General features: G+C 38.2%; 1 protein-coding gene across 3 annotated transcripts in view; it reads right to left on the reverse strand.

The window, feature by feature from the left end:
* The window catches only part of LOC100376702 (filamin-C-like), a 108,876-nt gene that overhangs the window by 65,408 nt on the left and 16,862 nt on the right, over positions 1-26,606 (reverse strand). For all 3 annotated transcript variants that reach the window (XM_085497234.1, XM_085497235.1, XM_085497236.1), the window contains 2 exons: positions 2,079-2,336; positions 1,654-1,751 (listed from right to left, as the gene is read on the reverse strand). In XM_085497234.1, coding sequence (XP_085353360.1) covers positions 1,654-1,751; positions 2,079-2,336 — 356 coding nt within the window. The remainder of the gene's footprint in view (positions 1-1,653; positions 1,752-2,078; positions 2,337-26,606) is intronic.

The following is a 26,606-nucleotide window of genomic DNA, read 5'->3' on the forward strand; positions in this document are numbered from 1 at the left end:
AATTGACCATTGCACTCAAATACAATGACTGTGGCCAGTAGTCAATAGTGTGTAACCCAGTTTTGTGTTCACAAATATTTTACACGAGTGTTACATAACACTTTTACTGGTACCGCAAAAAAAGATTTTGAACCTCACTATTTTAGTTTTCACATGTTTTTCTCCCGTCCTGCAAGCATACAAATTAAGACATCTACCATTATTAACATTAATTGATTCAACAGCTGATATAGAAATATTTAATCTGGAACATATTTTAGATGACTTATTTCCATATATGTCCACGAGAGCAGATTCTTTAATTATTACACAAGCTGATCTTCTAATTGTTGCATGTAGGACAGTTTAATTGAACTTTAATTGAAAGGTTATCCATCCACTTTCTATTCTGTCCTTATTTGCCCATACACACTTCAAAGTCAGGAGATATCCTCTGTTTCTACTCATTCCTCTGCTCTAAAGAATAGATGTTAACTTGACTTCCAGTGAATTGATTCATTAGTAACCAAACAAGAAAAACAACACAAATTAATGTCTAGCAGTACCCTTAGTTTAGTTCTAAAATGTCCTTCAAATAAACACATATTTGAGTTACTGGGTTCACCTGACCTCAACACATCTGGATTACCATAAGGGTTAACCTTCTCTGCACTTGTAGGATCTTAGTTTGTTGTGCATTACCCCTAAAGGTCAATACATCTTGGTAAGTTCTGAGGTACAAACACGCTATTAATGAGGATTTCTGCAATTGGCATTTAATTTAAACTTGCCAAAAATGTACATATGATATTGTAGAATATTAATGTTTATAGGGCAACACCCTTAATCTATATTGCTAAATTCCAATCACAATGTTCCCATTTCTATATCTAGCTTGAATATTAAGTTGTATTAACAGTTTGAATATATTAACAGAAACTGACACCACATTATAACAGAACCCACTTAAAATCGCTAAAGAGAATGTAGGTTACATGTACTTTGGCAAGGAATGAATACTTGTCATTTATTAAATAACTTAAAACATTAGTCATCATGCTGCGTTGAGCAATAAATCCCAAACATAAAATATAGTGTTGGATATCGTCCCATAAGTGATGTACTTAAACACTGTTTATATACATAATTTGAATATACACAACATAGCTGTGGTCTTCTAATAATTATAGCTTACTATGTGAAGGGAAGGCTATGAAAAATAAATTCTATATGTCTTCAAAATAGTTAAACCTCAACATTATAGAGTTGGGAGTAATTTAATCTCAGTCAAGAAATTGCAGGATTATATAGGAGATGGTAAAAAATGGAATCTGTATCAGCTGAAAGCAATGTGATCACAGTACAGAAGAAGTTAGGTAGATTGAAATTCTTGTCATAAAATTAATAAATGTGATGAAGATCGTGTAACGGATTGCATATCTGATTTAAACCTAGATTTCTGTTTCCATAATTTTTCACTCAGAGGTGTCAAGAACAAATGTGATTGGCACATGTGGGACTCGCACAGAAAGCATTGCATAATGTAATTATTCTATACATATGCATGCAAGGGGGTTGTGAAAGTTTTCATATCTCTTTATTATCCATCTTTTTTTGAACTCATGGTTGTGTGCAATGCATGCTGGACTTATACAGCACCCTCTCAAGTCTTACCTGTGGTACATCTAACCAATCTTCTGCTGCCTTCATGGCCTCTCTGGCATTATCCAAAGCATTGGCTGGATCCCAATCCTCCCAGTCAGGACACAAGCCTGTAATGGTGAAAATTAATCAGTTAACATGACTCGCCCATTAAACATTATTTAACAAGATCACACACATTAGTAGATAGATAGATAGAATGTTTTATTTGGAATGTACTAATGAAAACTTGAGTGAAGTCCAAAAATAACAATAACAAAAACAAAACATTCAGAACAACAAAAACTTACAGTACTAAAACATATCACGAATATAGAAAATAAATTTTGCAAGACTATGAAAGACAAGAGATCAAATCAAGCAATGAATGTACCGAAATGCAGTGATCAATCCACAGAAATGAGAATTTATTCAGACTTTGTTGATCTTTCACCTACCTGGAGCTACAGCATCAACTAAAGCACCAATAGCTTTACCAGAGTTCCAATCGGTTGTGAAATTCCTAATTGGATTGTCTGGAAGTTTAGAATTGATCCATCCCATCAGTCGCTCTTTAGGTGTTGGTGCTCTTCCTTTCTGTTCTATTCCCTCTCCTTCATCCTCCCACATCGGCATGGAGATGGAGTAATGCAAGATAAGAGTCCATACTAATCCAAGTATGAGTTTCATACGACCATCAACAATGTCACCCGAATCTATCAATTCAAGAAAAAGTAGCATGATTTACCATAATATTCAACAAGAACAGGTGTCAACATCTTGAAACGCAGTGGGAATATGACAATGCCAAGAACTAAGATTAAATATTCATTAAAACCATAATATACACAAGCTTGACCATTATTATTTTTTTTTTTTAATATACTAGGTTGTTTGTAACACACAACAGAATATAAATAAATATGTGCAATAACAATTCAGAATCATCACAATATATTTATAAGCAATAAATTCATTAATGAGGAAAAATTCAATAAGACCAACTAATGTTCCCAGCGAATTATCCAATGCTCCACAATTTTGAAATTATTGCTCTACAAAATTAAATCTGTTTACAGTAGTGATCTAACTATCATGTATGGTTTTCATTTAGAATGAATTCTGTAAGGTTGACCACCTGCAGTATATTCAGTTAATTCTCTGTGGTCTACTTAATAAAATACAATGTACAACACAGCTTCTGTTTGATGTGACTCACAGGAAAGTTAACATGAGATAAACAAATACTGAGAAAGACTTATCTCCAAATAACTTCCTATGAGGCCATATAATTTCCAGTTAAAATTGGAACATTCAAAAATGTCAACTTTATTTATAAGTTTTCAAAATCTAGTTTAAATTCCAATGCTCTCACTCCCTTGGATAAAACTGTCCATCAGTGATTGGTTAATAGGTAATGACATCACATAGCTCAAAAGGTCAAGAATGTCAACTATGCCTCCTCTTCAAATACACAATAGATTGTATATGTGAGAACTGACATTATGCTTCTATGAACTGTAATAACCTTTGGCAGCACTACTAGTAAACTCATAAAACTTGGGGAAAGTCTAGATTGCTGTGTATCTAATCTCTCTCAGTTTGCACATTCGGGATAATTTGCATATCACATGTGCTTTATTTTTTAATATCCAAATACAAGTTTTAATCCACAACACACCATATTGGTTGGATTATAAACTAAGGGGTAGCTCATTTGAAATCGGGGGCTGGTAAATGTGGGGAAAATAATGATATTAATCAAGGGGTAAAAACACAGTCAAGTTAAAAAACAAGCAGCCTGTCGGCTGAGATAGCTCCGCTGTTAGCAATGCACATGGCAATTAAAGAAGAGAAGATATCATTAGAAAATGAACAAATCTGAGAGAGGTCCACATGTAGTGCCTATATATGTAATATCAAAGCAATTGGGCTTGCGATTTTCAACAAGAAGTCGAAAATATCACTTTTTACCAAAAATTACAGAAATATTCATCAAAATTAGAGAATTAAAGATATCATCATGAAATGAACAAATCTGAGAGAGGTCCACATGTAGTACCTATATATGTAATATCAAAGCAATTGGACTTGCGGTTTTCAACAAGAAGTCGAAAATATCACTTTTTACCAAAAATTACAAAAATATTCACCGAAATTAGAGAATTAAAGATATCATTACAAAATGAACAAATGTGAGAGAGGTCCACATGTAGTACCTACATGTATATATGTAATATCAAAGCAATTGGACTTGCGGTTTTCAACAAGAAGTCGAAAATATCACTTTTTACCAAAAATTACAAAAATATTCACCAAAATTAGAGAATTGAAGATATCATTACAAAATGAACAAATCTGAGAGAGGTCGACATGTAGTACCTATATATGTAAATATCAAAGCAATTAGACTTGCGGTTTTCAACAAGAAGTCGAAAATATCACTTTTTACCAAAAATGACAAAAATATTCACCAAAATTAGAGAATTAAAGATATCATTACAAAATGAGCAAATCTGAGAGAGGTCCACGTGATGTAGTACCTATATATGTAATATCAAAGCAATTGCACTTGCGGTTTTCAACAAGAAGTCGAAAATATCACTTTTTACTAAAAATGACAAAAATATTCACCAAAATTATAGAATTGAAGATAGCATCATGAAATGAACAAATCTGAGAGAAGTCTACCCAAGGTACATATACACCAAGTATCAAAGCATTCAGGCTTGTAGTTTTCAAGAAGAAGTCGAAAAAGTAAAACATTGACACGGACGACGACGGACAATCACTCATATGATAAGCTCCGCTCGACAAAGTCGACAGCGGAGCTAAAAATAATGTTCAGAGATCCTCTCAGGAAAAAACATCTTGCCACAGTAGTGTGAAAAACATTTGCAATTTTCTCCAGCTCCCTTCCCAGATTTTAAATGGGTCATCCCTAAATCAATATGAGGGGAGCTTTCAACAGTGTGTTTATAATACTTAAGTGAACAACATTTTTTGGCTTGAATTATTTCTTAGAGGTTTGGACTGGATAGACAGATTTTTTCACATTATATTGCGTAAATGACTAATAATAGTATGTATAGAAACTGCAATGAAGTGACCATTATACTAACAAAACTACTAACCCCACATTTTTGTACTGTTAAAATTATCATAATATAAGTGACATACATTTGTCCTGGTGAATCAGACAGGTATGAGGCAGTAAGGTACATGAAGTACTATAGTCAAACAAAATTCATACATCTATCCTGCTTTCAAATTTTTTCCAATCAGCCATCATAAATGACATCATGGAACAAGGAATGGGTGTCATGATGCATTATGTATTAGTATTTGAAAACTTTGAATGTGATTTGTCCAGGCATGTCCAAACCATGGTGTTAAAATAATATTTACCAAAATATAATCTAAGATGAATACGTGTAAAATGAAATGTTCATTCATCTATGCTTGCTTGGCACGGTGCAAAATCTTGATTTTGATTCAATTTTTACAATTTAAATGACAGCCACAACTTTAATCACTTTGTGACAGGGGTCAGTCATGAAGAGTGACTGTGGATACAATCAAGAAGTGTCTATTGATGATAGGAAGCCATTGTATAAATGAAATGCTTAGTAAATCTTGTATGACTAGACAGGCTGAAAGCTGACAGACATTGAACAAAGCCATAGTGAAGGACAACATGGTCCATTAAATTACTAAGCTATCCGCAACATTTGTAGTAAAATATTTCACATTTTTTCACATTTTATTGTGAATTTTCCTACAACCAGACAAATATAGGTGTAACTCAAACTTGGGTGATTATTACTATTAGTGGGTTCAACTAATCACAACTTATCATGGATTTATTTGGAATACATGTACATGTATATCTACATGTAGCAGATACAATGTTTTACTAGACAGTGAGGTGCTTGGCATAAGAAATACAACACCTTACTCTGGTTGGAATTATAATATGACTGCTTCAAGATTAATGCAGGGCAAATTTCAAATAGCAGTTCATGTATTTGATTTATGACCACCATTAACAACTCTGAACCAGGTGTTGATTGATTGATACCATGCAGTTCACTCAAGTTCGCTTAATTAACTGCCTTCCATAAATCAGACATACATTTAGTACTGGAGTATGTTATGTAGAATATTACACACTGATGCAGACCCCCCTCAACATTCCAGCCAATACAGTGACTGCCCCCATCTACAGTGACTGCCCTCATCCACAGTGATGCAGACCCCCTCAACATTCCAGCCAATACAGTGACTGCCCTCATCTACAGTGACTGCCCTCATCCACAGTGATGCAGACCCCCTCAATATTCCAGCCAATAGAGTGACTGCCCTCATCCACACTGATGCAGACCCCCTCAACATTTCAGCCAATACAGTGACTGCCCTCATCCACAGTGATGCAGACCCCTCAATATTCCAGCCAATAGAGTGACTGCCCTCATCCACACTGATGCAGACCCCCTCAACATTTCAGCCAATACAGTGACTGCCCTCATCTACAGTGACTGCCCACATCCACACTGATGCAGACCCCCTCAACATTCCAGCCAATACAGTGACTGCCCTCATCTACACTGATGCAGACTCCCTCAATATTCCAGCCAATACAGTGACTGCCCTCATCCACACTGATGCAGACCCTCTCAACATTCCAGTCAATAGTGACTGCCCTCATCCACACTGATGCAGACCCCCTCAACATTCCAGCCAATACAGTGACTGCCCTCATCCACACTGATGCAGACCCCCTCAACATTTCAGCCAATACAGTGACTGCCCTCATCCACACTGATGCAGACCCTCTCAACATTCCAGTCAATAGTGACTGCCCTCATCCACACTGATGCAGACCCCCTCAACATTCCAGTCAATAGTGACTGCCCTCATCCACACTGATGCAGACCCCCTCAACATTTCAGCCAATACAGTGACTGCCCTCATCCACACTGATGCAGACCCCCTCAACATTTCAGCCAATACAGTGACTGCCCTCATCCACACTGATGCAGACCCTCTCAACATTCCAGTCAATAGTGACTGCCCTCATCCACACTGATGCAGACCCCCTCAACATTTCAGCCAATACAGTGACTGCCCTCATCCACACTGATGCAGACCCCCTCAACATTTCAGCCAATACAGTGACTGCCCTCATCCACACTGATGCAGACCCTCTCAACATTCCAGTCAATAGTGACTGCCCTCATCCACACTGATGCAGACCCCCTCAACATTCCAGTCAATAGTGACTGCCCTCATCCACACTGATGCAGACCCCCTCAACATTTCAGCCAATACAGTGACTGCCCTCATCCACACTGATGCAGACCCCCTCAACATTTCAGCCAATACAGTGACTGCCCTCATCCACACTGATGCAGACCCTCTCAACATTCCAGTCATTAGTGACTGCCCTCATCCACACTGATGCAGACCCCCTCAACATTCCAGTCAATAGTGACTGCCCTCATCCACACTGATGCAGACCCCCTCAACATTTCAGCCAATACAGTGACTGCCCTCATCCACACTGATGCAGACCCCCTCAACATTCCAGTCAATACAGTGACTGTTCTCATGCAGATTTCTACATATTATTATGAAAATATTAACACACTTTTATAATGGGAACTAAGGCATTATTGAGGTGGGGTTGAAGTGTGTGAGCCTGCAAATACTTCACGCAGCAAAAAGCCAAATGCACAAAGCTGTGGTGCACATTAGTGTTATTACTATTATCACATTCCCCAGGTAGTGTGAAAAACAAATAGTCTGGTTGTGTTGTGTTGTGTTGTGTTGAGCCTGAAATACCATGTTAATTTTTTTGTTTTTTAACATCTTTCTTTTAAATATATACATGCATTTACCTTAAATTCAGGTTTAAATTACTTAAAAATATATTTTTACATTAACAGATTCAGATATACCAATATGTTTTGTTTAGTTTCTCAATAAGCTACATGTACATGCACCAATTAGAAAGTTATATGTTGTCAAAATAACACCATAGAGGACCGAACATTATCTTTTAACATGTGATCTATACGCGAGAGAAAGAAAAAAACTTTATCAGCTGTTATCACCCCCACATTTAGCAAAAAATATATTTTAAATAATAATCAAAGAAAGCTTAGAAAGAACTCCTGTGTGCTGAGAGTATTGGAGACACATTAAAAAATAATTCTAAATTACTTGAACTTGAGATATTGATGGAAATATGAACACATTTAAGTGTAAAACTAATAAGGTCTGCACAATGTAAAAGTAATAAGATCTGCGTAATGTAATATCTATGTACCAAGTTTCATTGAAATGTGATTAGAACCAAAAAAATATTAATTATTGTGCTAATTAAGAGAATTAATATGAACAGATTTTAACCCAAAATTAATCAGGCTGTCTATTGTCCTAGAGCATTTATGTACCAAGTTTTATTCAAATGTGATGATCAATACTTGAGATATCAGTTTAATTAATTAATTATGTTAATTAGGTGATTGAGAAGCATAAATATTTACGAAAACTAATATAGTGTATAGTCCTAGGTTCATTGAAATGTGATGAGTACTCATTAAAAGTTTCATTAAAATCCAATGAGTGGTTCTTAAGACACAAGTGCAAGAGCAACAAATTAACTAATTAGGTAGTTAATATGCACAATAATTTATCCTATAGTTAATCAGGTCTCTGCATAGTCCTAGAAGATCTATATCGCAAGTCTTATTGAAATGTGATGATTAGTACTTGAGATATCAGGTGAAGGGCTGAAAATTAACTAATTATGCTAATAATGTGATTAACATGCACAAATATTTCTCCAAAAACTAATTAGGTCTCTGCACAGTCCCTCAAGTAACTATGTACCATGCATCATTGAAATGTGTTCATTACTACTTAAAATATCAATAGCTGAAAATTATGCAAATTAGGTAATTAATATGTACTGATATTACCCTAAAAACTATCAAGTCTGTGCAGTATCATATGACATCTATGTACCAAGTTTTATTGAAATGTTATGATTAGTACTTGAGACATCAGTGGAAAAGCCGAAAATTGATTAATCATTATGCAAATTAGGTAATTAATATAAACAGATTTTTACCCAAAACTAATGAAATCTGTGCATTAGATCAGCGCATCCATGTGCCAAGTTTCATCAAAATCCAATGAGTGGTTCTTCAAATATCAGTGGAACAGTCATGGAACAGCTTAAAATCAGTTAATTATCATGCAAATTAGGTATTTAATATCCATAGATTTTTACCCAAAACAAATCAAATCTGCGCATTAGTTCAGAGCATCCATGTGCCAAGTTTCATCAAAATCCAATGAGTGGTTCTTCAAATATCAGTGGAACAGTCATGGAACAGCTAAAAATCAGCTAATTATCATGCAAATTAGGTAATTAATATTCATAGATTTTTACCAAAACCTAATCAACTCTGCGCATTATCCCAGAGCATCTATGTACCAAGTTTCACCAAAATTTGATTAGTGGTTCTTGAGATAACGGTGGAACAAAAACAAGCAGCCTGTCGGCTGAGATAGCTCCGCTGTTAGCAATGCACATGGCAATTAAAGAACAGAAGATATCATTAGAAAATGAACAAATCTGAGAGAGGTCCATGTGTAGTACCTATATATGTAATATCAAAGCAATTGGACTTGCGGTTTTCAACAAGAAGTCGAAAATATCACTTTTTACCAAAAATGACAAAAATATTCACCAAAATTAGAGAATTAAAGATATCAATACAAAATGAACAAATCTGAGAGAGGTCCACATGTAGTACCTATATATGTAATATCAAAGCAATTGGAATTGCGGTTTTTAACAAGAAGTTGAAAATATCACTTTTTACCAAAATTGACAAAAATATTCACCAAAATTAGAGAATTAAAGATATCATCATGATATGAACATATCTGAGAGACGTCTACCCAATGTACATATACACCAAGTATCAGAGCATTCAGGCTTGTAGTTTTCAAGAAGAAGTCGAAAAAGTAAAACATTGACAGGGACGACGACGGTATAATATGATAAGCTCTGCTCGACAAAGTCGACAGCGGAGCTAAAAAGTGACATACATACATACATACAGACAGACAGATATACAGACAGGGTAACTGCAAAGACTCCCTTTTGTGCTTTGCACACGGGAGTCAAAAATGAGAAAACAATATACATGTAGTCAGATATCTCAAGATAAGGTCATGTACATGCATTAGTAATCCAAACATTCACCAACACAAATATGGAAAACAATTCAATTTACTTTTTTTTCCTACTTCTATTTGCTTGTCAGTTTTTATTTTCCTGTGTGTATTTTTACTCTCACTTTAATTGTTTGTTTGTCTTCACTCACATCTGTTTGGCTTTTTAGTCAAAATTCTAATAGGGATACAAACGCAATAAAGATAATTATTATTATAAGTTAAAAGTATATAAATAGAGCCACAATTTCTTTTCAAATAAATACTGGTAATTGAGTTCAATTTTACTTTCAAATTTATAACTCCCACTCAATATAAGCACTTCCATGGGAGAATAATATCAATTGAAGACTGAAATATCCCTCCTCTAAGGCCAGGTGTTATACTGGGTACACTGTTAGTTTTAAATTAATTAAATATTCATAGACATATGGCACCATATGTTGACTTGTTACACAATATCAAAGATCCTTGAAACTTGTAGTACTACATCCTCCTCCCAACTGGTAGTGCACATGTGTTTTTGTCAACTGTGATGTCATGCCATGTGTTAGCATGCTGTGATGTCATGTCTCTGTCACTTTTACATTGCCACTAAACCAAACTTGTACAGTCTTAGTAAGGGTCTGAAACCATAATGTCGTTATATAATTCTTGAATAAAGGAACTACTGATAACATCTGATATACAGTCTATCTTTAATCTGATACGAGAATCCGGTTGATAAGTTATCATACTTCTATAAATCATCACAGCACGATGCAATAATGTGGTGAGAATTGACTGCTGACGACTAATATTTGATGGGGTACAAGTTCTAATTTCATAGAAGACGAAAGGTCGGGAATAACTACAGGGTTCCTTAGGCTGGAAGTCACAATTTGTAAAACAGTGAAAATTGTTGATAGTTCTTTGTGGTATATATTCAGTATACAGGTCTTCTGGTGTAACCCTATCAAATCAGCTTTTAAATTGTTAGAATAATAGATTGAAAATTTCAATAAAGAATACTTGATTATTAGCAATATTCCACATGTTATTACATGCTAAAAATGTAAAAATTTCAAAACAAGAAAGTAGTAAACATGGGTGTCAACTCAAACTACATAAAGGATATTATAATTCCTTATTGATATGCGAATCTGACTTTAACCATATATGAACACAAAACAGCCAGTTTTTGAAAACTATCCCTGGTAATGTTTACGTCACCCACTGGCTTCTGTTAACAAACAAAAAGTACCATTATAGTATGTCAGCGTGATGGCATGTCTTTGAGTCCACCACAGCAGGGTGTGGCACTTCATACTGCCATTCTATCAACTCCCACGTTAGTCTAATGCACTACCCTACCTCTTAACTATTCTTTAATATCAGCCCAAAGGCAGATTAGTCCTCTTTTGAAAGTATACATGATTCTTTATACTTCTAAAAGTTAAATGTCCTGTTGAATACCAGAGAAAGTGCAACTCTCATCAATGGTTAACAAATAAGTTGAAGGTCACTGTCCACAGCCCATTGAAGATTGAACATAAAAATAGATGAGTCACTAAATTGACAATTCTTTCCAAATGTGAATAAAAATGGAAAACTTTTATTCATTTTTACAAAAATAAAATACAAGGTTAATTTTTATAGTGAAGTGAAATAAGTTATAACTGTACTAATCATCCACATGGGGGATTTCAATTAAATTCAGTGTATCAGGAAATACTGGGCTTTAGATGAAACGAGGTTAAAAAAAGTTATTCATGGTTACCAAAATCTCCAATACATTTGGGTTTGTACTACGTGACTACAAATGTTCAAAGAATTCCAGCTTCACCACAGAAAAATTTTTTCAGTACATAACAAAGTTTAATTTGCCCATAAAACATGAAACTTTGGAAGGATGACCGATAAAAGTATATCAAGCTGATATTAGAACCAAGCAACACCTGGTAACCACTGAGTACATTCAAACCTGTCTCTTGCAAAGAGACATGACTACATTTTACAGTTTTTCTTAATTAGAATTCCATTATTGTATTCAAAATAACAAATGATCGAGCGCTTACCGCTAATAAGACAACGGTAACCTACAAACTAACCTGACAACCCCCAAGACCGGAAACTTACATTACATAAAGCAAACAACAATGTGTGTAAGGTTATCATGGATCACTGCAATACCACATGTACAGACGAAGATCTTTCAAACCTGGAATTAAATCCTATAAATTATACCCATTTTCCCATGTCACAGTACATATGATGTAACCATAAATCTGTTAAGTTGACCAAACTTGAATTACTGGGGTATTGTTTTATTTCACCATGTCACGCCTGTAAATGCATGATTGTGTTTGGATGAGGGGTAGTTTTAATTTATTAAAGCAAATTTTTATTAATTGATAGGCCCAATTTCAATCTTCAAAATCAACAGCGTTAATCAATCTGAGTCTATATTTTTTGAGAAATTTTGCTGATTCTAACATCAACATTGCCCTTAACAAGAAACTACACAATTTATCAAAAGCTGTATCACATTTGAACATAGTTATCAGGATCTCAGAGTTGCCTTATAATTGAAGTAGGTATATAATATTATAGGAATATCTACCCCCAGATTCTGTTGTATATGTCGCACCTCTCGTTTCTTTCCTCTGCTGTTGGTGTAGGGCCAGCTAGCTCTGGGACCCCACTGGTGAGAGTATACGATAGAATTTTATCTTCAGGGGCGATTCGTGGTGTCACGAGTCGGTATTCAAAAATGCTTTGATGGGTTGAGGTGATGACTCAAAACAGATACAGGACAGCACAGGAAGCAATAGGCTGACAACAAAATCTCAGTTACAAGTCAACATGAGCATTTAATAAATAAGGCAAAATATCAACAAAATGTGTTAAATTTCATACACAATAGTACACAAACATTGTATAAAAATGCACAGCAAAACTCAGCTCATAGCTAGATACTATGCAGCAGTCAATAATAACTATGTTGGCAATATAATATAACAATATAACAACTATCCAAGTTCAATATCACCGTAAATGCACTTCAACAAGCCTTGCACTGCTATAAGTACATAACACAGGTGACAATATAATGAGAAATACACACTAAAGGTACACAATAAATTGGCTATATTCAATAATATCAATGTAGGCAAGGTACACATAAATAGGCTATGTTCAGACTAGTAAACTTGCCACACTCGAATGAAATACAATTACTTTTGTGTCAATAAATAAAGGAAATCACACTATTTAGAATAGCGTGCAACCTGTTGCCACTCACTCACACATACGGGTAGTCTTGCTACGTATAATGTCAGCTGGCTAAAAGTGGAATCGATAAACGCAAAAGGAAATTCGCGCGGCACAGAAATATATTAAGAGAAACCCAACTAAACACAAATGGGTAAAATTTCCTCAAATACTGTCACCACCTAACACAAGTGACCCCAAATATTAGTACAACGTCTAAATGCAAGCAATAAGAAACAACAAACTGACATTTGAGCTAACAAGACACTGACGTCTCTCACGCGCATACACAGATACACACAGTGACAAATAAAAAAAAGGGAAATAATCCAAGAAAAGTCTGAATAAACAGAAATAAGTGCACTGATAAATAACTCACAAGTCAATGTTCACTATTCGGTCTTTAGCTGCTTTTCCACGTCAGAACACATAAACGGCGATTTCCTGGGGGATTTCTGTCACAGCGAGGCAAAACAACAATATACGGCACCACAGGAACAGCAAGATTTCACACACTAGACTTCATACACACGTACTGTACATACGTTGCGCTGTATTACAACCAAGTCCGACTCAATTTCCTACAAGCACTTGTCGCAAACAATACAAATCATGTACTGCGCAGTGTTCGTGTCACGATAAGCCTGTCCAACACTCACTCTTCCCCACAGCCTTTCCGTTGCTACCCGTCCTTCCACTGTTTTTGTACTCGTTCCCCCCGTCCTCGCGCTGTTTCTCCTGTTTCCTCCTCCTCGCGATGTTCGTTCCTTCATTCTCGCGCTGTTCGTCCCTCTCGCTAAGTTCTGATCTAGCGTTGAAGCGTACTCAGCCCATTGCTATGCGCGAGTCACATCATTCATAACAACTTTGTACAGATTCCACTGTTTCCTACGAGGTTCGCCATGATCACATGACAGTGTTCTAGAAGTAAACAACCGATGATGGGCGAGACCATTCATGAAAACGGGGGATGTCACTATCACACAAGGTTGAGCACAGCATACAAACTTACAAACAATGTGGCAACAACTTACACAATCTCACAACAAGGGACAGGAAGCGACTGTTGCCCCAAAGTTTACAAGAGAAAACTATGGGTGCGACACTCTCCTCCTCCAAACCCAAGGTCGTCCCCGACCGCATTAATCTTTGACAAAAAAAATCAAAGACCATCGATCGACAACTCTCACAGAGAAAACAACTTTGTTCTTCATCACCACTATCTTCTCATTTTGCCATTGACTAGTTATCTTCATGTCAACTTCATCTTCACACTGACGGCTAGACCTTTTGACTTAATTATATAAAAAAAAACTAACAATATCTCCCCAACAGAAGCTAATTTACATACAACAAAAATGCAAATATCAACACCATATACTTCCAAGTGTGCTAAATTTGGTATTTTAAAGTAAAAGGAACTGGGACCCCCTTCTTCATCTTGCTTCTCCGAAGTACCACTTCCATCTACTTCCAGAACATCCTTTATCCCATCTACTTCCAGAACATCCTTTATCCTCTTCTCTCACATAAAGAGCAGATGCCAAACGACAACTATGGTGTCTCAACTAGAAGCATGATGAGAGCCTTAGCCTTTGACTCACTGAGTAGTGACACCAAACCACTGACTCACTTGCGACAATACATTCCTATGACTAGATTCCAACACTGGCACATGCATGATGGATTCAGTTGCGCTTGGAACTACATCTCCAACTTTGGTCTTACGACATGCCTCCAATTCAGACATCAGCTTACAAACTTGCTTCTTACAGTCCTCAAGTTCACCTTTAATAACCGCATATTTCTCTGTCTCAGATGGCTTCGGCGCACCATCACACCGCTGTGTACTGGCTATAAACTCATCATACCCATATCTCACAGGTGGTCTAGGTGCTCTCTTTGATCTCCTCACACTCTGACCCACAAATGGTACATCACTGGCTAAATCTCCATCAGGTGCAGGTTCTTCAGCAGTGGGCTCCTCCCTACTACCACTTGACTGGATCAGACCAATCTCCTCAGTTTCACATGACAATGGTTCAGACTCGGCCATACCTCTACAAGCTTCAGATTCTGCCAGCTGGATTTGTCCTTCTGCTGCTTTATTGGGATAGTTCTCCCGGGCATGCACTCTATTTGGAACCACCACCCACTCGACTGAGTCAGAATCAGTTTCATCTCCATCACTAGAACTGCTGTCTTTCTGCCTTGAGCGGGTTCTCACTACTCTTTGCCTGGGTAACTTCTGTTTTGACTGACGCATGGGTCTATCAGGATACTGAACTGGCAAGGAGTGACACGGGAGCAACATATTACGATGTAGAGTTCTATGGTTACCACTACCCTCGGGTCGCAGTTCATACACAGGAATGTTTGGACTTGTCTGTCTAATGACTATGTAGGGTTCTTTCTCCCATCGGTCTGCAATCTTATGTTTTCCTCGCACCGACAAATTCCTGACCAAGACCCTATCTCCTGGTTCCAAATCAGCTGTTCTTGTGTGTTTATCATATCGCTTCTTATGTTGAGCTGCTTTCTTGTCTGCTAACTTGTATGCCTCTGCCAGACGCTTGCGTAGATGGACAGCATACTCTGCAGCGCTCTCTACAGCATCCTCCTTAGTCTCAAGCCCCAGGTACACATCAACAGGCAATTTGGGGTGCCTCCCATACATCAAAAAATATGGAGAGTACCCCGTAGCATCACTTCTCGTGCAATTGTAGGCATGCACAACTGGTCCAACATGTTGCCTCCAATTCTGTTTCTGTTCCTCAGTAAGTGAGCTTAACATTCCAAGCAATGTCTGATTGAATCGCTCACACTGTCCATTCCCTTGCGGATGATAAGGTGTTGTCCGAGACTTGATAACACCTGTCATTTCACACAGATGGCATATCACTCCACTTTCAAAGTTGCGACCTTGATCTGAATGAAGCCTAGCCGGGAAACCATAGTGATTCATAAAATGATCTACAAGGGCTTCTGCAGTGACCTTTGCTGTCTGATTTCTTGTGGGGATAGCTAATGCATATCTAGTGAAGTGGTCAGTTGCAACCAATATATCTTTATATCCCCCTTTAGATGCTTCAAGTGTAAGATAGTCAATGCACAACAACTCCAGTGGCCGTGTAGTTTTGATACTAACCAATGGAACCTTGGTTCTCCCCTCAGCAGTCACCTTGCGTCTGATACAGTTGTCACAGGACTGTACTTTCTTTACTACATCACCTGCCATCTTTGGCCAATAAAACCTGGCTCTCATCAACTCAAGTGTCCTGTCTTGTCCCAGATGCCCAACATCATCATGCAGTGCTTCAAGGGCAGTGCCGCGAAACCTTTTTGGCAAGAACAACTGATACATCATATGGCCGTCAGCATCTTTCCTCTGTCTGTACAGAACGCCCTTCCTCACACACAGTCGACTCCACTCCTTGAGGGCATCTAGCACCTCAACAGACTCAGTTTCGCGTTCCCTCTTGTTGGGTTTATGTCCTCTCAGAAAAAGCTCATGCACTCTTCCAACGACTGGATCCTTTAATTGCTCTTCTCGCCACATCTCAGGTGTCATTTCTGGAAGTGTCCCTTGACATACGTCAACACTTGGTTCACCTAGTGCCAAAGGCACAGCCGTTGATGCAGCACCAATCACCTCTACACAGGGAATTGTGTCAGCCATTTGAGCTCGACAAACAGCTGATACTTCTTCAGATGTCATGACTTCACTATCACGTTTTGTAGGTGGGCACCAGTCTAACCAATGAGGTTTCTCCTTCCTGTCTGTTGAGTACCCCTGCTGCGGTCGACGTGACAAGGCATCAGCATCACCATTCAATTTTCCTGGTCTGTACTCAAGTGTGAAATCATGCTCTGCAAGACGCGCCAACCACCGATGCCCCGTGGCATCCAAACGTGCTGATGTCAGGATGTAGGTCAGAGGATTGTTGTCTGTGACCACTTTGAATTTGTTTCCATACAACACATCCCTAAATTTATCACTGACTGCCCATTTCAGTGCTAAAAACTCCAGCTTGTGAGCTGGATAATTCTTTTCACTCTTGGAAAGCCCCCTGCTGGCATATGCCACTACTCTCTTCACTCCGTCATGGTCTTGATACAGGGCCGCACCCAGTCCTATTTGACTAGCATCTGTGTGCAACTCAAATGGTTTCTCGTAGTCAATATAGGCCAACACTGGCGGTGTTGTTAGACGATCAATCAATATTTCAAAAGCAGCTTGACATTCCGCAGTCCATTTGAACTCAGGAAGTTCTTTTCTGCCACAATATTTCTTCTTATTGTTCTTTCTTACATACAAACCCACGGTCAGTTCATTCAGTGGTTTTGCTATCTTTGCAAAATCCTTTACATAGCGACGATAATACCCAGCAACTCCCAAGAAAGTCTTCACTTCCTTGGCACTTCGGGGAACTGGCCACATACGCAGGGCTTCTGTTTTGGCAGGGTCTGTGCGTACTCCATCTTTAGAAACAATGTGTCCTAAGTATCTCACTTCCTGTCTGAAGAACTGGCACTTTTTGGCAGTGACCTTCAACCCATTGTCACGCAGCTTCTTCAGCACTTCTCCTAGCCTCTCAAGGTTTTCACGAAATGAAACAGAGTAGACAATCACATCATCCTGATAAACCAAACAGGTCTTAATGGCTAAGTCGCCTAGACATCTCTCCATAACTCTCTGAAATGAGCTGGCACTACCAGAGAGCCCCATAGGAAGCCTATTGCACTCATAGTGACCAACTGGTGTCACAAAAGCAGTCTTCTCTATGTCACGTTCATCCATGCTCATTTGCCAGTACCCACTCTTCAAGTCTATGGTTGAGAACCACTCTGCTCCCTTCAATGCGTCCATGCTTTCCTCTATTCTGGGCAGTGCATAGGCATCTCGGATGGTTTTCGAGTTCAATTTGCGATAGTCGATGCAGAGTCGCTTACTCCCATCCTTCTTCGCAACCAACACAATGGGAGCAGCATAAGGGCTGTTTGATTCTCTGATGATTCCACCATCTAGCATCCCCTGGAGGATTCTCTTTAGCTCACTGTACATTGAAGGTGGCACCCTCCTGTGTCTCTCTCTAACTGGAATATCATCAGTAAGACGTATCCGATGTTTCACTAAATCACACTTGCCTAGATCATTTTCATGCTTAGAGAAGGAATCAACATGATCTCTGAAAAAGTTCTCAGCCATCTTCAACTCGTGCTCATCAATAGGTGCACCATGCAGATCAAACTGGACTCCATCTATTTCTAAACAATGTGGTTCATTGTCAGCAAAATCTGTCCCAGAAAAATGTGACTTCTCCCCAGTACTACTCACTTCAATCACTGCGGTTGCTCTCCCAATCACACATCCTGGCTTGACAGTGATACTTTTCAGTGAAGTGTTAGATATTCTCACTGGAACCCTTGACTTCTTTCCCTCACATTCCAACACAGCTACTGCAGGCTCTGCTTCTATGGGCGCCCATGAGTTTCCAGTTGGCTCTACAGCCACCACATATCTGTCCCTTCTAGTGCCACCTTTAACCTTGCCCCATATGATTTGGCAGTCATCAGGACGAATCATCACTGGCTTGTTTATATCAGCCCTCACTTCTCCTACTTGACCTTTCGGCCCTAGGAACTTGTCTCGTGCATCCAAGTCACGCTGCACCAGTCTAGCCGCTGTTGACCTCATGTATCTAGCAGCACCACTGTATCCATGACCACTGCCACTGTTTTCATATGAGCGGTGACATTGATCTAAGACATTTGTGCCAATGGTCACAGGAGTCTTTAGAGTGTAGTCATTGTCTGGCACAACGAGAGCTACTGCATCATGATTCTCTGTTCTACCAAACACCCTAGCTGGAAACTTGACAGTCACCTCAATGTGCCCCAGAAAAGGTACTTCTTGGCCACCAGCACCAGTAACAATAAAATCCTCCTCCATTCTCAGCATTGGGCAAGACTTAAGGTGCTCCTTATAAAAACGTTGCCCAACTGTTGTCACTTGTGAACCAGTGTCCATCAAACATTTGCTTTGTTTGCCCTCAATAAAGACAGTCTCCTCACGGGCAGATCCAACCATTCTGTTCCACACCACAGACTGCAGCATCATTGGCTTGCCTCCATCTTGAGCCATGTGTGCATCTTCTGAAGAACAAGGTTTTGCATTGGGCTTCCCAGACCTCCTGTGTCCTCTAGATATTCTACTTGTTGCACAGCGAGAACCTGATCTCCCACCAGACCCATCCTTCTCTTTGTCCTTTCTTTCAGGGCAGTTTCTGGCTATGTGGCCAAATTTATCACACTCACGGCACTGTATGTTCCGTTTATCACACTTTATCTTGCGTGGACAATCTCTTGAGTAGTGTCCAACCTCTCCACACGAGTAGCATGCATTGCCTCGAGGCTTGGTGTCAGCGCCTCTGATTGGTTGCTCTTTGTCTGCAACCTCACACTGCTTCAGTCGGGTTTCAACTGCCTCAATGCGAGCCACCAATGACTCAAGTGGTGTCAGCACTTTCTGTAATGCTTTGACATGTGCAGAACCAGCTGGACTATCCTCATCGCACACATCCTCACCAGACAATTGTTGCGATTTGGCACCAATCAAACGCTTTGGCTTGGCCAAAGCCTGAACCTGTTCTCTCACTTCTTGCTCAGCTTCTCGGGTCACACGCAACAACTCATCGTAAGTGCTGGCCCCATGGTAGCCATGGCGAGCTATGGACTTCACTTTTGCATCAGAAATGTTGCGCCAGAACACTGTTCTCAATGTCTTGTCTAACTGACTAGAGTCAATGCCACCCCGCTTCCTAACAGTCTCCAATGCAAGTTCCAATCGGTTCCCATACTCAACTATGGATTCACTCTCCTTCTGCTGACTGTTACTGTAGAACTGGGCCAGCAGGGTCTCTCCAGTCTCAACTTCGCCAAACCTGCCTTCTAACTTCGCTATGATCTCATCAGCGGTTACACCCATGTCCATATACATCACCAATCGAGCTGCACTACCATGTAGAGAGGCTCGAATAGCTTGTAGCACTATCTCTGGAACCTGCCAGTTTGTTTCCCGCAGTAGTTGAGCTTCATACTTCCATACCTCAAAGACTACATCTCCTTTTCGACCAGGGTCACCTGAGAATGAAGACAACCTAGGCCTCTGCTGCACATATGTCGGCCTAGTCCACTCACGCTTACCATAGTGCTCAGGTTGAACTTCTGGTGCTCTCACAGGAAGGCTATCACCAAACCCTCTACTCCTGATCTTGCCTGCATTGTCCATCTGGACACCACGTTCAGACAGGAACAGGTTCTCTGACTCTCGCTGACGCAGTCGCTCATTACTCTCTCTCAGCTCCTGTACCAACTTACGTGACCGCTCAATCTCTTCTTCTAACTCACGTTGATGAGCCACAGTATGCAACTCAGACACTCCTGAAGCAGGAGTTCCATCAAGTTTAGGAACTTCGTCATCACTGCCACTAGAAGCCATGTCTACTGATTGCTGAACCACTGGTTACTGAGCCAAAAAAACAAGCCGCAAGGGACCACAATTGAAACCTCCACTGTACAAAGTATATCACAAATCAAAGCGTCACCGACACGTACTTCGTAATCGTAACACGCCGCCCCACGTTGGGCGCCACTGTCGCACCTCTCGTTTCTTTCCTCTGCTGTTGGTGTAGGGCCAGCTAGCTCTGGGACCCCACTGGTGAGAGTATACGATAGAATTTTATCTTCAGGGGCGATTCGTGGTGTCACGAGTCGGTATTCAAAAATGCTTTGATGGGTTGAGGTGATGACTCAAAACAGATACAGGACAGCACAGGAAGCAATAGGCTGACAACAAAATCTCAGTTACAAGTCAACATGAGCATTTAATAAATAAGGCAAAATATCAACAAAATGTGTTAAATTTCATACACAATAGTACACAAACATTGTATAAAAATGCACAGCAAAACTCAGCTCATAGCTAGATACTATGCAGCAGTCAATAATAACTATGTTGGCAATATAATATAACAATATAACAACTATCCAAGTTCAATATCACCGTAAATGCACTTCAACAAGCCTTGCACTGCTATAAGTACATAACACAGGTGACAATATAATGAGAAATACACACTAAAGGTACACAATAAATTGGCTATATTCAATAATATCAATGTAGGCAAGGTACACATAAATAGGCTATGTTCAGACTAGTAAACTTGCCACACTCGAATGAAATACAATTACTTTTGTGTCAATAAATAAAGGAAATCACACTATTTAGAATAGCGTGCAACCTGTTGCCACTCACTCACACATACGGGTAGTCTTGCTACGTATAATGTCAGCTGGCTAAAAGTGGAATCGATAAACGCAAAAGGAAATTCGCGCGGCACAGAAATATATTAAGAGAAACCCAACTAAACACAAATGGGTAAAATTTCCTCAAATACTGTCACCACCTAACACAAGTGACCCCAAATATTAGTACAACGTCTAAATGCAAGCAATAAGAAACAACAAACTGACATTTGAGCTAACAAGACACTGACGTCTCTCACGCGCATACACAGATACACACAGTGACAAATAAAAAAAAGGGAAATAATCCAAGAAAAGTCTGAATAAACAGAAATAAGTGCACTGATAAATAACTCACAAGTCAATGTTCACTATTCGGTCTTTAGCTGCTTTTCCACGTCAGAACACATAAACGGCGATTTCCTGGGGGATTTCTGTCACAGCGAGGCAAAACAACAATATACGGCACCACAGGAACAGCAAGATTTCACACACTAGACTTCATACACACGTACTGTACATACGTTGCGCTGTATTACAACCAAGTCCGACTCAATTTCCTACAAGCACTTGTCGCAAACAATACAAATCATGTACTGCGCAGTGTTCGTGTCACGATAAGCCTGTCCAACACTCACTCTTCCCCACAGCCTTTCCGTTGCTACCCGTCCTTCCACTGTTTTTGTACTCGTTCCCCCCGTCCTCGCGCTGTTTCTCCTGTTTCCTCCTCCTCGCGATGTTCGTTCCTTCATTCTCGCGCTGTTCGTCCCTCTCGCTAAGTTCTGATCTAGCGTTGAAGCGTACTCAGCCCATTGCTATGCGCGAGTCACATCATTCATAACAACTTTGTACAGATTCCACTGTTTCCTACGAGGTTCGCCATGATCACATGACAGTGTTCTAGAAGTAAACAACCGATGATGGGCGAGACCATTCATGAAAACGGGGGATGTCACTATCACACAAGGTTGAGCACAGCATACAAACTTACAAACAATGTGGCAACAACTTACACAATCTCACAACAAGGGACAGGAAGCGACTGTTGCCCCAAAGTTTACAAGAGAAAACTATGGGTGCGACATATACTTGCCTTTGGGGTGGTTATTCCTTAATTAGAGACTTTTTTTTACAGATATTTACTGTAAATGGTTACATTTTCACTGCTATAAAGTCTCCATAATATTGAAGGACCCCTAAGAAATATCCACTACTAAAAAATTTGCATTGACTCGTGAAATTCATGAAAATTTGACTCTTTAAATAAAATCAGTTTATAGTATTTATATCAAGATGCTTCTCGCTAGGAGGAAGGAAAGAGGAAGAAAAATCTGCCACAAACTTATTTCTCTATTATACACATCAAGTTAGTGGCAGAATAAGCCACTGAAAAAAAGTGTTTTAGTGGAATGGCAATTTGTTTGCATCACTAATTTTTGCACAGGCATATTCCTGCAGAAATGTGTACTATTAAATATTCTAAATCATTGAGGTACAAATTCAACAAAATATGAATATACAATTGAAAGCTGAAATGTTTTGTCAAAAATATAGTTACCATATTTTATTTATTAGAAGCAAAGGGATGATAAATAACTTGTCCAAAAATAACAGATGTATAATGTTTTCAACAAGCTGGAAAGCTACATAAGCAACCTAATTTGCATATCAGTTGTATAACAAATTGGCCTTCATATAAATCTGGGGAAAGTTGGGGGGCGGGAACCCACCCACTATCATATCCATAACTAATACAATACCAAAATCTGTAGCACAACTGTGTGTATTTATATTTGATTTAAATTAAAAACTGATTTACTGGAGCAGGGAGGTCAAAAGTTGAGACCAGGCCAGGTCTAAATTACTAACATTGTCAGAATATCCATATCATAGGGCTCTGAATACAACTACCCTTATTGGAAGATGCAAGCATGATAGATAGCAATGAAATATAATCATGCTTCTTATATCCAGTCAACATGTCCAGATCACTGAACACAAGATTAAAACACTACATAACTTAAATAATTTTGAGGGCAAATGGTTCAACATCTTTGTTTGTGGGAGAGCACGAACAAAAAGTGCAAGAACACAAAAAACATCAATAACGTTTTATTAATTAATATGTTATAAATGGATATTTTGAGCATTTCAGCTGCTATAAGTTTTTAAGTGTCTGGTATTGGGACATTGGATACTGAAACATGATATGATGGAATGAAAGAAATTTAGATATTCCAAGAATGCACATTAGGAATTCCAACAGGCCCAGAATAATTTACCTAGCTGAGCTAGGAATAAAACCTCAAGATCATGGATTTTGTTGGCCCCTCCTGTGTCTAAGTATGTCAATTCACATCTACTAAGGAGTAATACTGATACCACCTCTTTTTCTCAAGATTAAAACAATTTAAATTTGAAACCAAGCGCTTTGGTGAGAAATCATAACTAACATTTAAAAATCTAAATTCCATGTAAACAATGATTTTACACATGTATATAACACACGATTCTTATTAACCAAAATGCATTACATCACAACAACTGTTTTAAATACAAAATTATTGTAAAATCTGTACTAAAATGGTACAATGCAATAGAGCATTTAGAGAAGTAGTGAATTTCTGGTTCTCCATTGTACACAAATAATGGTTGCAGCTTCTAATACAGATTTTACAGTAACTTTGAATGACAAAGTTACATTGTAGCCTAACAAAATATCCTCGCCCTTGCTTGCTTGCAATTATGAGAAAACAAAGGGGATTGATTTAGTTCTCCATCTAATTTGCACAACAATTTATGATCAGGATCTCACCCTAATTCTAGCTACAATTTACCCCTTTATCAATGACAAATATCACTGCAAAAATATTGACATTAGTTTTAAACTAAAAATAAAAACAACATCATTTTGCTTATATTGTTTTAGTGAATGCGGTTCTGACAAACAAGGACTGTTTATATTCCAAATCATGGGAACCAAGTCATGCAATTACTTACTTTTAATAAATTTACTTACAACATTTCTGCAATAACAATATTACTTGTTAAAATCACAAAATTAAAACAAAGTGAAAGAATACAAGCAGCCAGTCGGCTGAGATAGCTCCTCTGTTAGCAATGCACATTTCAAATAAAGAACTTAAGATATCATTAGAAAATGAACAATATGTATAGTATTAAAGCAATCAGACTTACAGTTTTTAACAAGAAGTCGAAAATATCACTTTCTACCAAAAATGACCAAAATATTCACCAAAATTAGAGAATTGAAGATATCATCACGAAATGAACAAATCTGAGAAAGGTCTACATGTAGTATCTATATATGTAATATCAAAGCAATTGAACTTTTGGTTTTTAACAAGAAGTCGAAAATATCACTTTTTACCAAAAATTACAAAAATATTCACGAAAATTAGAGAATTGAAGACATCATCACAAAATGAACAAATCTGAGAGAGGTCCACATGTAGTACCTATATATGTAATATCAAAGCAATCGGACTTGTGGTTTTTAACAAGAAGTCGAAAATATCACTTTTTACCAAAAATTACAAAAATATTCACGAAAATTAGAGAATTAAAGATATCATTACAAAATGAACAAATCTGAGAGAGGTCCACATGTAGTACCTATATATGTAATATCAAAGCAATTGCACTTGCGGTTTTTAACAAGAAGTCGAAAATATCACTTTTTACCAAAAATGACAAAAATATTCACCAAAATTAGAGAATTGAAGATATCAACATGAAATGAACAAACCTAAGAGAGGTCTACCCAAGGTACATATACACCAAGTATCAAAGCATTCAGGCTTGTAGTTTTCAAGAAGAAGTCGAAAAAGTAAAACATTGACACGGACGACGGAGACGACGGACAATCACTCATATGATAAGCTCCGCTCGACAAAGTCGACTGCGGAGCTAAAAATGTAGTAACTTGCAAAAAATGGCTTGTAAATTTAGTTAATTGCTAATTGGGACCACCAATGCCCATTCCTCAAGGCCAGGAGAATAACAGAATTCCATTACATCCAAGGACTAAATGAGAATTGGGAGGGGCGTGTACTACTATTGCATTATGGTGGCACCAATGAGTACTATAACAAGCAGCCTCTTGGCTGAGATAGCTCCGCTGTTAGCAATGCACATTTCAATTAAAGAACAGAAGATATCATTAGAAAATGAACAATATGTATAGTATCAATGCAATGGGACTTGCTGTTTTCAACAAGAATTCAAAAATATCATTTTTCATCATAAATGATTGTGGTTTTTAACAAGTCGAAAATATCACTTTTTACCAAAAATGACAAAAATATTCACCAAAATTAGAGAATTGACGATATCATTACAAAATGAACAAATTTGAGAGTGGTCCACATGTAGTATCTATATATGTAATATCAAAGCAATTGGACTTGTGGTTTTTAACAAGAAGTCGAAAATATCACTTTTTACCAAAAATGACAAAAATATTCACCAAAATTAGAGAATTGACGATATCATTACAAAATGAACAAATTTGAGAGTGGTCCACATGTAGTACCTATATATGTAATATCAAAGCAATTGGACTTGCGGTTTTTAACAAGAAGTCGAAAATATCACTTTTTAACAAAAATGACAAAAATATTCACCAAAATTAGAGAATTGAAGATATGATCATGAAATGAACAAATCTGAGAGAGGTCTACCCAAGGTACATATACACCAAGTATCAAAGCATTCAGGCTTGTAGTTTTCAAGAAGAAGTTGAAAAAGTAAAACATTGACACGGACGACGGACAATCACTCATATGATAAGCTCCGCTTGACAAAGTCGACAGCGGAGCTAAAAAGTGGCATCTGTGACAGTATGGTGACACTAAGAACAATAACCTTGTATGCATTCAACAAACCTCAAAACAGTATCAGAAAGAGAATAATATAGACAGCTTGAAAAGAATCAACAAATCACTCACAATGAGAAAGTGCATTTAGTTAAATCATTCACTATAGTTCGTTGATGACAAATTGTTAACACCTGTTTTGCTGGCAGCACAGTTATCCATGGTGCAGTGTCTCTATAACCAACAAAACCTTGTACCAAGGTCAGGGGCCTATTGCCACATAGATTACATCACATACAAATTTGATGATAAGGCTACCCTCAAATTAATCTAAAG

This window comes from Saccoglossus kowalevskii, chromosome 3 (assembly GCF_978046115.1).
Source record: "Saccoglossus kowalevskii chromosome 3, keSacKowa6.1, whole genome shotgun sequence".
In the NCBI taxonomy this organism is placed as follows: Eukaryota; Metazoa; Hemichordata; class Enteropneusta; family Harrimaniidae; genus Saccoglossus; species Saccoglossus kowalevskii.